General features: G+C 49.9%; 4 protein-coding genes across 9 annotated transcripts; 2 read left to right on the plus strand and 2 right to left on the minus strand.

The window, feature by feature from the left end:
* Positions 1–107: 107 nt before the first annotated feature.
* selenol (selenoprotein L) lies at positions 108–8,731 on the plus strand. Its single transcript, XM_058071325.1, has 9 exons — positions 108–752; positions 1,157–1,235; positions 1,319–1,372; positions 1,558–1,603; positions 1,932–2,053; positions 2,111–2,225; positions 2,333–2,455; positions 2,521–2,658; positions 3,147–8,731. The coding sequence occupies exons 1-9, from the start codon at positions 647–649 to the stop codon at positions 3,264–3,266; spliced, it is 903 nt and encodes a 300-aa protein (XP_057927308.1). The 5' UTR covers positions 108–646; the 3' UTR covers positions 3,267–8,731.
* Positions 779–6,774, minus strand: clec11a (C-type lectin domain containing 11A). Of its 5 annotated transcripts, XM_058071369.1 has the most exons (6): positions 6,292–6,771; positions 5,086–5,200; positions 4,907–5,014; positions 4,748–4,831; positions 1,122–4,515; positions 786–1,036 (listed from the first exon to the last, which is right to left on the minus strand). In XM_058071369.1, exons 1-5 carry the CDS (start codon positions 6,376–6,378, stop codon positions 4,103–4,105), a joined length of 807 nt encoding a protein of 268 aa, XP_057927352.1. In that variant the 5' UTR covers positions 6,379–6,771; the 3' UTR covers positions 786–1,036; positions 1,122–4,102. The 5 variants fall into 5 exon arrangements, with proteins under 5 accessions (XP_057927320.1, XP_057927329.1, XP_057927337.1 ...); XM_058071354.1 differs by having other exon boundaries at positions 782–1,036; positions 4,748–5,014; positions 6,292–6,774; XM_058071360.1 differs by lacking the exon at positions 6,292–6,771 and having other exon boundaries at positions 783–1,036; positions 5,086–6,198.
* c1h1orf198 (chromosome 1 C1orf198 homolog) lies at positions 6,933–10,362 on the minus strand. Of its 2 annotated transcripts, XR_009129641.1 has the most exons (7): positions 10,008–10,362; positions 9,744–9,794; positions 9,187–9,309; positions 8,895–9,062; positions 8,519–8,827; positions 8,246–8,377; positions 6,933–8,143 (listed from the first exon to the last, which is right to left on the minus strand). XR_009129641.1 is itself a non-coding variant. In XM_058071310.1 (6 exons), the coding sequence occupies exons 1-6, from the start codon at positions 10,311–10,313 to the stop codon at positions 8,321–8,323; spliced, it is 1,014 nt and encodes a 337-aa protein (XP_057927293.1). In that variant the 5' UTR covers positions 10,314–10,362; the 3' UTR covers positions 6,933–8,320. The 2 variants fall into 2 exon arrangements, 1 of the variants encoding a protein (XP_057927293.1); XM_058071310.1 differs by having other exon boundaries at positions 6,933–8,377.
* A 330-nt stretch (positions 10,363–10,692) lies between these two features.
* Positions 10,693–12,319, plus strand: ost4 (oligosaccharyltransferase complex subunit 4 (non-catalytic)). Its single transcript, XM_058071435.1, has 3 exons — positions 10,693–10,704; positions 10,904–11,034; positions 12,219–12,319. The coding sequence occupies exon 2, from the start codon at positions 10,905–10,907 to the stop codon at positions 11,016–11,018; it is 114 nt and encodes a 37-aa protein (XP_057927418.1). The 5' UTR covers positions 10,693–10,704; position 10,904; the 3' UTR covers positions 11,019–11,034; positions 12,219–12,319.

A 12,319-nucleotide genomic window follows, 5' to 3' on the forward strand; every position in this document is an offset into this window, starting at 1 on the left:
GCAGGAGGAATGTTTCCAGCTTTCCAGCCAGGTCCACGTAGTGGCCAATGAATGGAACGAGTGAATCGTAGCTTTGTAGTCCTATTGGTCACAACGCTAAGTGCTAATATTACTGCTATGATGTTTACAAAGAATTCCTCTGTTCTTATGTGATCACTTCACTGCCACTGCAACGCTCACCCAACCTTTTTACATTTTTATATTTCTACTTCATGTCATCCCAAAGTGGCGTCACACGTGGTTATTCTCTTAACGTTCTAACTTTTCTTATTGCTACCGTACAACTTGTCTTGGCAACATTTAGACTTGAACAGGCTAACGGGTGGACACGGGCCACTAGTCCGTAAATCTGCTCTCTGTTCGTCACATTGCATGCTAAGCCCCCCCCCCCCCCCTCCATTTTACCAACACAAACAAGGCCTTCCTGCAATGGCTGCGTCTCACCACTAGAGGGCGTGCTAAGACCCCCCTCCATTTTACCAACACAAACTAGGCCTTCCTGCAATGGCTGCGTCTCACCACTAGAGGGACCACCTCCTGACGTCTGAATTGCCGCTGCTCTCCGATCACATGATTAACCCGGAAATGCTTTATCTCGAACTTTGGACGTGTTTTATTTGAAAGAGTCCAGAAGATCGCCTTGGACATGGATGAAGACGTGGTCCAGGAGGCGGAGACCCTCCTGGTGGCCCTGAAGCTGCTCGTCAACCTGGGCAAAGTTCTGCTGCAGCAGGCCAAGAAGGACTCTGAAGGTAAGGAAGGAAGGCAGGTAGATTGGTAGCTAGGCTAGGCTAGGTACTTTATCACATGTTCCAGCATACTTCATAGAAATTTAATATTTAAAAAAAGCACAGGATTTAAAAAAGAGCAGCCTTGTGTTTGTCTGCCGACCACAATAAACTGACCGTATTGTTGGGACACCTTTGGCTCCATACCTCGTAATGGCGGATACAAGTCAGTGATAAATGCTCCAATTGCCGGGGTAAAGTACCTGTTGGCACCACCTGGGCAATAAACCCACACAAGGTGCACCATGCTGACGGGGTGAAAGGATAAAGTGTCATTTAGAAGACAATACGCTTGGCTTTCCTTGCTACTTGTTCCTTGTTATTTTAGCTTACCTTGTTATTTACCTTATTATTTTGTTGTCATCCAGCCTCCCTGGAAAAGTTTGTCCCCCACAAAATTGCTACTTTGTACGGCCTGATCGCAGCAGGAGGAGACTTCTACAGGAGGTAAGCGGGGAGAAGGTGATGCTCCTGGGTGATGAAGAAAGCTACAAAGCTAATTGATGCTGTGCTGTGTTCCTGCTGAGCAGCGTCGGCGTGCAGAAGAAGACGGAAGCTGAGGCCTTGTGGGGGAAGTGGTATCAGTAAGTTAGCTTAGCATTTCTGGTAGCTAGCAGCTCTCACCTGTTAGCAGAGGTCCACGTCCCATCAGCACTTGCATGCATACAGAAACAAAGTGCCTCCTTATTCTTTATGTCACGTCGGGCCCTTTCAACATCTTCCACAATCTGCACCTATTCAGCTGGACTTCCTCTTTTCGTTTTTGCAGCCGTGCAGACGTCCGGGAGCAGGTGGACGAGCTGCTGCAGCTGCAGGTTGGTAACGTTTGTAACGTTTGCCCATCGCTACATCTTGCTCTGCTTGCTGGCCTGGCGGCTTGTTTTCATCTCCTTGGATTTCAACTTGTTGTAAATGCTCTTCCCGTGATATTTCCACATCCTTCCTATGATGTTAGAACATTTTCTTTTCTTTCTCATCATATTATGGCTTCTGTTTTTAACACCTCAATTCTATGCTGGTCAATTATTCATGATTCAATAGTTCATATTTTTTCCCTCTTGTAAAACTCCATCCACGTCCCACGTCCCTGCTCGCCACATCACCCACATCAACACGTAGCCCTGATCACGTATCTGCTTACAGAGCGAGTGGGACGCCTTCCTGCGCTTCGTGGATGAAGGTCTTCCTCCATCGTGGAGCGGCGCCACTGCGGCGGCGGACATCTTTAGCCATGAGACTTTGCTGATGGATGGACGCAGCGGGAAGTAAGTTCCCTCTTTCCGAGGCGCTGATGCAGCCTGAGGTGTTTGTCGTCCAAACAGGAGAGTTACGCTGGACCAGTACCGATCCCGGGGTCAGAAGCTCCTGCTGGTCCTCATCAGACACTTTGGATGACTGCCGTGACGCGACCACGTGGCTCAGCTGGAGGGCAGCCTGGTCGGTCTGGTCCACCACGTCCTTCTCGCTTCTGTGTCTTCTGAAGAGATGAAAAGGTGGATGCTGGGCTAGATGGCGTATCAGGTCTACTTTGGTCTTGTGTGCAGGCTGCCCTGGAGGCTCGGTCCGTGAAGGTCTTGGTGGTGTGTTTCGGCTCCCTGGAGGGGGCTCGGCTGTGGCTGCAGCAGACGGGCTGCACTTTGGACTTGGTGCTGGACTCCCAAAGAAAAGTATTTGCACGTTTGGAAGCGTTCATTCATGTCACATGTTCTAACGCACGTCTTCTCTGCTGCAGATCTACAGGAGCTTTGGACTGGTCTCGTCCTACGCCAAGGTCTTGAGCTTTGGCACGCTGCTCCAGTATTCCCAGTATCCAGCAGTGGACAGAGACTTCCCTGAATTCCCCCTGCACCTCCTGGAAGACCTCTACCAGGTCAAAATACACTAATATGCACTTAATAATAATATCATACAATAATATACACTTTATTGTGTTTGGGTAGCAGTAACCCGTACCACTTTGTTGGAAGATTCATCTCCTTGGGTTGTTATTTCATGTCTGGATGGAACTAATCATGCAAAAAAGTGAATGTAGAAGGTGGTAAATGCCTTTCTTATGTCTGTCTACCATATTGGGTAATTGGGGCATAATAGGGACTATAGGGGTGTTATTTCATGTGTGGAGGGCTCTAATGGTGGTAAAAGTGAATGTAGAAGGTGGTAAACGCCTTTCTATGTCTTGTATATCTTACTCTGTCTACCATATTGGGTAATTTGGGCGTAATGGTGACTATAGGGGTGTTACTTCACGTGTGGAGGGCTCTAATGGTGGTAAAAGGGGTTTTCGGCACTGTACCAAATATTTCTTGGATTAAAAAAGCCACAGATGGTGATAATGTGTCCATGGTTTGTGTTTTGTAGATGGGAGGAGACTTCCTGCTGAGCGACAGCAAGCAGATCCTCCTGTTCCACCAGTCCAAAACCCCGATGGACAGACCCTCTGTCGGCCGCATCCTGCAGGCGTGCGAGTCTGCCGACTAAGAAAGGTCGCGGGCCAGCCCGGCAGGTCAGGTCAGAGCACTTTTAACTGGAGGTGAGCGACGCTTTGACCCACCTTGATGACGTCACGCCCCGCCCTCACGCCGCCGTGATGAGGCGTGACTGATGTGGAAGAGTGAGGCGAAGTGAGGCCGACTCCTCGTGGTTAGGTCAGTGCTTTGATGGATCTGTTTTCATGTCCAATCATTGATTTGTCAGTGAAGAAAACCCGAGTATGGCGACCCCCTGTGGTCATGAAGGGTAATAGCGATTCTAGGAACAATCATCATCCAATATTAGTAAATGTCAACCCCGCCTTCAGCAAGAAATGTCGTGTGGAAGTTTAGCATCATCAGAGAAATGCTAACACCACACGGCGAGGAAGCATCAATCATGTCTTTAAACGACTATTAAAACTTTCTGTGTCGCATCAAAAGTGTCCCAAACATGCATGCCTTCTTTTATAGCCATCTGGTGGCAAAAGTGGACTCCTTCGTTAAAAACCACCACTAATTATTATTATTATTATTATTATTATTATTCCTTTCCCCTTCCACTGTATTTCCAACATTACAGCTACACTGAAATGTGGCTGTTGTTCACTACTGCTGCTACACAGGAAGCTAAGTTGCCAGTCGAGGAGGAGACACTGCTAGCCCGGTGCTGCCCTCAGTCTCCTCTTGGATAAATGTGTCCTTACTGCTGGCTAGCATGTGTGCTGTGCGGAGGGGCTACTCTTTGAAGCTAGCTAGCATTGGGATGAATGTTGAAAAAGCTTGGCTTCCCGTTGCTATGGTTACGCCCGTGTTTCCTCCCACGAGCGCCATCACGGCCCAACTCTAGAGCGCCACCCTGTCGTCAAACTCGCACAGGTAGTTCATGGCCCGATCGCAGTAGTGGTCCCACCAGTCGCCGTCGTCCGACGACATGGCCACGCAGTTCTCGCGCTTGCCGCCATCGGGCTGGCTGGACAGGAAGTGCCTGCGCCACTGGAAGTAGGAGACCTGCGTGCCGTCGTCGAAGATGTACCGGCCCTCGGAGCTCAGGTCGTTGATGCCCAGCCACACGGGCCAGTTGCCCGGATGGAAGAAGGACTTGACGTAGCCGGCCAGCGCCTCCTGCTCGCGCCGGTCGCGGGGCATGGCCATGCGGCCCCCTCGCTCCAGGCACTTCCTGGACGCACCGGCGTAGTGTTCGTAGCTGTTGTAGACCAGGTAACACTTGTAGCCCACCCTCAGACCCTTCTGGCAACCTGATTGGCAGAGGAAAACCTGTGTGCATCCTGGGTGCGTGTTTGGTCCCACACCTGACACCCTCCCTTTCCCATTTCAATAGTTTCCCACTTCCACCTAATGCACACCACCAGACCTTCAAAATAAAAGAGGCATGGCAGCGGTGCAACTCTTTGCCGTCATGCTTTTATTTTGAAAGGCCTGGCTTGGGCTCTGATTGGTCTGAAGCAGCAGTGAGAATGAAGGAGCTACCTTCCAGTCGTCCCATCTCCTTACGGTTGTCTTTGCTGTGCTGGTAGACGTCCCGGATTTGATCCTCCAGCTCCACCATTTTTGCTGCCATGTTGGAAAGGAAGGCGAAACGGTTCATGACTGAAGCTAACCCTCTAGCTAACGCTCCGGGTTCCTTACCGTCCATCCTGGACAGATGCTCCATCAGCTGGCCCACATTGACGTCCAGGGTGTAGTGTCCCACGTTGAGTTTGTGGATGGCCTGGTCCATCCCGGCCAGCCTGGACACTGCGGGGCAGAAGAGACGTCCGTGGAGCTTGTGATGCTAGCGGCGTGTGTGAGAAGATGTGAGGACGTACAAACGTAGTTGTAGGAGTTTTCAAAGTCAGACGTCGCGTGCGTGGGCTCCAGCTCGGACACGGGAAGGGCGTCGGGAACATCGCCTCTGCCCTTTTTCACGTCTGGCTGAGACGCCTGAGAGAAATGGCGTTTGACAAGCAGTTGAAGGACATTTAGCCAGGGAACGTGAGCTAGCCGGCTAGCTTGGCTGTGCCTGTGTGCGGCAGCCATGCATGTGTCCACGTCAGTGCGTAAGGACCGGTCAGCGCTCTATTTGACAGCAGCCAATCATGAGTGTGAAAACAACCCATGATGAGCTTGTCAACCCGCTGGACTCAGTAGAACGGGTTCACTCATCGCACAGGAACTTAACACTCAAACATGCAAATGTCTAGCATTATGAGTGAAAAATGGAAAAGGATTTGAAAGTTTTCCCATAATGCATTTTGTTTGAGAGAACCATTTCATTAGCATAGAAAAAAGGTGGATGCCGCTGCAATGCTGCCTGTGTCCACCAGAGGGAGCCAGAGGACCTGGAGCCCAAAGCCAGGAGGGAGGCTGACGTCAATGAATGTTGCTCAGATGCAATGCCTTATGGGAAGTCATTTTGGTACGTGTTTGTACATATGGCGTAAGCGGCTGTGATCCTGGTGGGCACTAAGCTTAGGGCCATCATCAATCAATCAATCCATCACACAGGAAGTGAAGATGAAGTGGATGAGCAATAAACAGGCAGCATGAGGGTTCACTCTGCGCATCGCCTTCAGCACCGTGGCAAGTCTGTTCCATGGAACAACCACATGAACGGAGTGAGAACCATACAGTGTCTTGGCTCGGGCGGGTGGAGGCAGGGCCGCTAGCATACACACAGAGTGCAGTGCAAGGCAGCATAGTAAGTAGCAAGAGGCATGGATTAGGTCCTTCTGCCACGTCTGTGCTAGAAAAGGCTTCACTTGGGCAAAGCAATGAGTAGTTAGTCAAGAGGTGCGTTTGTTGGACGACTAGTCCGCCATGAGCAGCAGTGATGATGTTTGAGAAGAGCCTCGTAGCCAGGGGCCGTATTTGGTGGCATTTAGGAGCCAGCATGGCAAACCTACAAAGTTAGGACAGGAGTTGGCGTGGTCAAGATTAGCCAGCAACGATGAGCCAACACCCCCCCCCCCCCCCCCCCCGAAAGCCAGAGCCTGGCCTAACGTAAGCTAGCAGAGTGCCGGAAGCGGACTGACCTGGCTTGGTGGCGGCGTCCCGGCAGGAAGACACCAGCCCAGCGAGCATAAAGACAGGAGTGCGAGCGAGGTGGTGATCGCTCCCATTTTCAGCCTCCTGACTCCGAGGAAGGAAAGAAGTCGGGAAAAAAAGCCTCCCGCTCTCTCTCCCTCCCCCCTCCCAGTCAGCGGGCCTCCCACAGAGACGTCCACAGGATGGAAAACAGGATCCAAACAACGTCCTAGCAACCCCTTCTCCTTTATTTGCTTTTTCAGGGCGTCGCTTCAGTGCTTGGCAGACAGGAAAGCCCTCAGCGCCTCCCCCATCCCGTTTCCTTTCCTACACTTCCCCTCAGGCAGGTGCTGCCAAGGGCCCGCTTAATCCCACCTTCAGGCCACCATCCTTTACAAACGCCACAAATCATGTGGTCTCATTTCCTCACCAAGTCTACCAACATCCAAACCCTCCTGGCCACCGCCCCTCCTCAGCAGTCACAGAGAGTACAGTCAGCCGACCCCCCCCCCCCCCCCCCACCTTGGCCGCTGGCGTCCCTCAGGAACGCATACCGTAGCACGCGGCTTCTTAGCAAACATAGCGTACGCTTCCTGCGCCATTTTCTCCCACATGGATGCAAATGAAAAAGTCATAAATTCACAAGAAGGAAAGTGGAAATTCTTGCCTTTATTCTCGTGAATTCATGACTTTGAAATTGTAATTTTAAAGAATTTACAATAATAGTTGGACATTTTCAAGAAGAAAAAAAGTTTCAGGCTTTAGTCTCATAAATTAATAATTACAAATGATATAAGAATAAAGTTGTCAGTTTTAGAGAATAGTCGTAAATTCCCAAGACTGAAATCTGATAAAGTGGGGAATGATGTACTGTACAATTTAGTAAAAAGCAGTGTAAACATTTGAAATTGATATCATAAATGCCTCATATCATGTTGCACCAGCATGATGCTCTGCTCCGCATCATGGTCAAGTCCCAAATGACAACATCAAGCATTTCTTCCTTTTATTGGCGTGACTTAAAGGTAGTCCTGTAATGGCTGGCATTCATACGTCATACGGATCATCATCCACGCAAGTCTCATATGGGGGGTAAAATAGCTCTGGTTGTGTCGTGTTGATAAAGATGGAAAAAGATGCGCCATGATTAGAACGTGCGTGTCTTCTCTACCATCTCATCCAGGGATCTCAAATTTGCAGTGCTGATTTAAATCCACTCTTTATTCATAAATATATTTTGGTACTTTGCAACCTTCTACATACACTTTTAATATAACTAGAGCTCTAGACGTGACCCAACAGCCCTATAGTCACCTGTACACACCTACAGCCTAATATAGTAGCCATCATAAGAGAAAATAAGACATAAATATGCTTGTGATTGAATAAATGTGTTCCGGAAGAGGAAGTAATGTTGGTTGAAGCTGGAGGCTACACCAGTAGTTGTGTTGTTTATGGATAACTTCTGTTGTAGCTGGAGGCTACACTAGTAGTTGTGTTATCCATAACAACACAACCAATGTTGAAGCCGGAGGCTACACCAGTAGTTGTTATTATGGATAACACAATTACTGTTGTAGCTGGAGGCTACACCAGTAGTGGTATTATGGATAACACAACTACTGTATAAGCCAGCATTGCAATAAAAGCCCATTGTCGTTGCAACAATGGAGTCTGGTACTTGTGTGTTACTCGTGCCTCTGTGTGGCCAGCGTAGGTTCCTATGTTTTGTTGAAACCGTATTTGTTGTGGCGCTGGATTAGACATTTGTGCCCCAGAAAGGCCAATCACCACACAGCAATCATCGGCGTGGTTGAACAGCAAGTGGCGAGGCACGCTCCCTCCCACGCAGGAAACAATCTAGGAGAAAAAGCACGAGTAATACAGAATGTCTGGCGCGTGGGACTGAGCGCCAAGGTGGGGGGGGGGGGGCCAGAAGGGAAGGAAGCGTTCCAAGCTGACCGGGGAGGGAGGGAGGGTGGATGCGGCCGTGGAGCGGCGAGGTGGCCGTGACGCCGTCCGTCATGCGGCAGCAGCCTACCAGTTGTCCAGGAAGTCGAAGCCCGTCTTCAGGATGTTGCTGCTGGTGTTGAACTGCAGGGGGAGGGAAGCCACGGTCAGACCCCCCAAGCACACGCCAACTCTGACAGACATTGCTAACATGAGGACTTCATTGCCATGACAGAACTCTGACCACAGCCAATGGTTCTCGTCTGTTGGTGCGTTCAAGGTCACCTGGGAAAAGACGGGACTGCTGGGTGAGGCCTCGTCCTCCTTGGAGAGGGCGTTGGAGGGGTACACCTCGTCCACGGTGTAGCCCACGGCCGGCAGCGTGCTCTGAGATCGCTCCCAGCCCCCCCCTGCCGAGACCACGACCGGAGGGGCGGGGCCAGGCGAGATGGAGATGGACGCCGGCGTGGCGCTCACGACCGCAGGGGGCTGCGGCGCCGGGGGCTTGGGTGCTCGCTGCTTGGTGGGCCTGGATGGGGGCGCAGGCTGGGGGTCTGCCGCCGCCTCCTGCTCTTTGGGGGGGAAAGATGACTCCTGTGGAAGAACACTTTGACCTTGAGCCAAAGGAGCAGAAACCACGTGAGCGTCACCCGAGGCTCACCTGGCGCAGGTAAGAGGGCAGTGGCTTCTCTCCCTTCTCCAGGGACTTGATCTGACTGGGGGTCAGGGACTGGAAGTCCGCTTGCTCCCCCTCCAGCCTGGACCGCTCTGCACTGATCTTCCAGAAAGCAGACGACTCCTTGGGTCTCCTGCTCTCACTCACAGACACCTTCACCCGCACCAGCATCATCATCATTATCATCATCAGGTAAGACGGGATCAGCCAATACGTGGCTTTCAGGTGATCGTTGCCAATGTCTAACCTACGGGTCCATACAAGTCCAGCATCCTACCTTGGTAGCCGTGGTCTTGCCAAGATAGTTGGAGTGGGGGGTCTTTGAGGATTTGGGGTCCCCCTGGGAGACGGACGCCGCCTGGTCAGCAGCGCCTGATGTCAGGCTGAATTCCAGCTGGCTCTGAAAGACCAAACTTCTCATGGAAATGGCTTCCCATTCGGGGCGATTGAAGGTGGAAAGGCAGGTGCAGGACAGACACTATTTCATGTCACATTTTTACTAGCGCCCCTGAATGCAGCACCGGATGAAATGTTTGGGAATGCTCGGAAACAGGATATGGTGGAAATGATTCCATTTGGGGGGTGACCCAGGTTTTTGTAATTTTCACCTGTTGGTCTTATGAACCTTTGGGGTCTGCAAGATGGGTGATGGGTCTGTTACGGTGCATGATGGGCCTGGTGGTTTTCAAAGTGACCCGGGTCCAACATGCACCGTGTGCTCGATCGAGAAGGAAGGTGTACAAACGGGCACCGCACATTGGGTCACACCACCTTCAATCCAGTAGGAAGCTAACTTGATCACGCCACGGTCTGTTCATTAAAGGTCGAGCTTACCTTGGTTTCCCATGAGAAGGGGGCCGAATGTTCATCTTGCCATGTGATGTCCTGGAGAAACACGCAGGGCTGCTTTATTTCACGATATTGGACATAAATATTTCATAACTCCAAGCGCCCGTAACGACTGTTCGCCAGATGTGCTAGCTAGCACGGTGCCATTTCTACGTGGCTAGTCACTAAAACCGGAGACAGCAGGCGATTGTCGACACACACATAAAAGTCGCCATGTTTTCATTTACACCGCGACATCTTTATACGCACCTCCTCCCCGAAATGGACAATCTTCTGCCCGGTTTGTATGAGCACTTTGGGATAACAGTCCACCTCCTCTCTGTCTACTTTGTGCATCGCGTATCGGCCTCGTATGTGAGGATCCATCATCCAGTTGTCGATGGCGCTGTCTTGTTCCTGCGGTGACATTTTCTCCCACGTCGAGCCGTGCTTGGTCTTGATTTTCTCCCGCTCTTGCATTATCTTCTTGGCCATGGAGTTGATGGACGAGAAATATTCGAATTTCTTGTCTTCCATACTGTGGGCTTCGAGCCCCGCTGTGGTCGCGGCGGCCATCTTGGATTGCTTCCAGATGTTTTTGTTGTGGGAAGGCGGGGCGTGTGGTATTCAAGGGTCTCTGTGATTTGGGGACTTCGTACTGCGTCTGTGTCTAGTCTAGTTGTGTTTTCCAGTGGTGAGAATGAAAAGGCTAAGCACTAAACGATTTCTACATTTTTCGTTGCGTATATTAATGGCTAAGTGGTCCAATTTTTACCTACAATTGATTAAACCATTCGCGTTTGTCGGTGGTTTTTCATATTTACGGATGGAATGGAACGCAACATTTGGCATATGTAGCGCGACGTGTATTTCCTGTTAAACCGGAAGAGACTTAGCGCTTGGCTTCAGTGGTCCTAAGAAACGGCGCTTTCAACCAAATTGATAAAAAAAAAAGAGAGCTGATAACGTAAGTAACCGCAGAACCAGAGAAGGTCAACGGGATCTCGATTGTGATTGTTTGTTACACGTTTTACTGCTTGAAGTGTTTGTGTTGTTTGCTAGCTAGCTAGCGAGCTAAGCTAACCGGTTGTCGGGCGTTTGAGATATTTCCCGTACTCGCGTCTCTGTGTGCTTAATACGAATGCATTTGTGATCATGTTTGACAGAATGGTGACCGACGTGCAACTGGCCATCTTTGCCAACATGCTTGGCGTGTCGCTGTTCTTGCTGGTAGTCTTGTACCACTACGTGGCCGTCAACAACCCCAAGAAGCAGGACTAGAAGCCGACCTGGAGCGGTGGGTGAATCCTTGGCAGACTCAATAGTCTCATTCATCAAGTTACTTTGTTTATTTGTTGTCACTTGCGTTGTAGACAAATACAATCTCAAGCAGCAAAATATAACGTCAAAGTGGCTCAATTATGTTCTTCTCTGGTAGTATCACTGATGTGTTTGTAAGAGTTATGCTACCAAATCTAGTTGTGGCCCGCCAAACATATTTGTGGGGGGGCGGGAAAGATCTCGCTGTGTTTTAAAGGAAAAGTACGCCTTTTGAACGGAGACCATCATCCACCATCCTGTGTGAGACATGAACACGTCTTGGTCTCCTCTGTGTGTTGTAAAGATATACAAAGAGGAAGACAATGGTAAGGTTGGGCAATATGGACCTGAGCATGTATCAGGATATCTTTAGGATTATCACGATATGACAATATAAAATGTACATTCAGCAGAGTCTTGTATAAAACTCTACAAAGCTTAAGCCATATGGCTAGCAGACGTGTGTGAAATGGTAAAGCGCATGTATTTATTGGTAACAATCTGGCGAACTGTTCTACACACATTGCTGCTAAATCACCTGATGTCTGTGCTTGTCATGAAGGAAGATGTAGTCCCCCATGCCATTCCAACTGCATATCGAAGATAGTTTTATCACACTCTTGTTTCGTTTACACAGACATGGGGCAAACACCGCTCTTATTTTGAAGGACGGTCACGAAAATGTTTAGTGTGTGGAGCATATGTATTCACGGCTAAGACGAGCTATGATGAAAATATGTATGCTATGTTCCTGTGTTTTTTCACTCGGTGGTCGATGGGCCGTGTAAACCAGCCTAAACCACCACCTGGTGGAAATATACCCACCCAGCCTGCGTCACACACGCTAACCCTGCTAGCTTCCACTCGCGCTCTGGAAGAGGAGACCCCATGACAGTATTTCATTCATCTTGCCTATCTGCCATGGCGCCATGTCATCAACTCCGCTTGTTTACGTTTTATCATGGATGGCGTAGAAGTCATTCTCTCCGACCCTGGTTGTCTATGTGCCCTGCCATTGGCTGGCCACCAGGCCAGGGGGTACCCCGTCTCTAGCTGAAGTCTGCTGGGATAGGCTCCAGCACACCCGCTATCCCAGTGAGAATTAAGCAGCACAGAAAATGAATATTAAATCACATCAATGGTGTTTTTCCTCTTCCACAGATATTGAATCGGCACCAGGAAACATTCCCTCCCCAGCCTAAAAATGAATTCCCAAAGACTGTGCAGTAGTTTGTGTAAATAAAATACACACATGCAGTACT

Source organism: Doryrhamphus excisus, chromosome 1, assembly GCF_030265055.1.
Source record: "Doryrhamphus excisus isolate RoL2022-K1 chromosome 1, RoL_Dexc_1.0, whole genome shotgun sequence".
Lineage (NCBI taxonomy): Eukaryota > Metazoa > Chordata > Actinopteri > Syngnathiformes > Syngnathidae > Doryrhamphus > Doryrhamphus excisus.

Excerpts from the sequence above, each read along its gene's own strand:
- clec11a (XM_058071337.1), bottom strand. The coding sequence starts at position 5,296 with ATGGCTGCCGCACACAGGCACAGCCAAGCTAGCCGGCTAGCTCACGTT. Across the intron at positions 5,015-5,085 it reads AAACTCCTACAACTACGTTT|TGTCCAGGCTGGCCGGGATG; the intron begins GTACGTCCTCAC and ends TCTGCCCCGCAG. Across the intron at positions 4,516-4,747 it reads GGAGATGGGACGACTGGAAG|GTTGCCAGAAGGGTCTGAGG; the intron begins GTAGCTCCTTCA and ends TCTGCCAATCAG.
- c1h1orf198 (XM_058071310.1), bottom strand. The coding sequence starts at position 10,313 with ATGGCCGCCGCGACCACAGCGGGGCTCGAAGCCCACAGTATGGAAGAC. Across the intron at positions 8,828-8,894 it reads TGCCCTCTTACCTGCGCCAG|GAGTCATCTTTCCCCCCCAA; the intron begins GTGAGCCTCGGG and ends GTTCTTCCACAG. Across the intron at positions 8,378-8,518 it reads GCAGTCCCGTCTTTTCCCAG|TTCAACACCAGCAGCAACAT; the intron begins GTGACCTTGAAC and ends CTCCCCCTGCAG.
- ost4 (XM_058071435.1), top strand. The coding sequence starts at position 10,905 with ATGGTGACCGACGTGCAACTGGCCATCTTTGCCAACATGCTTGGCGTG.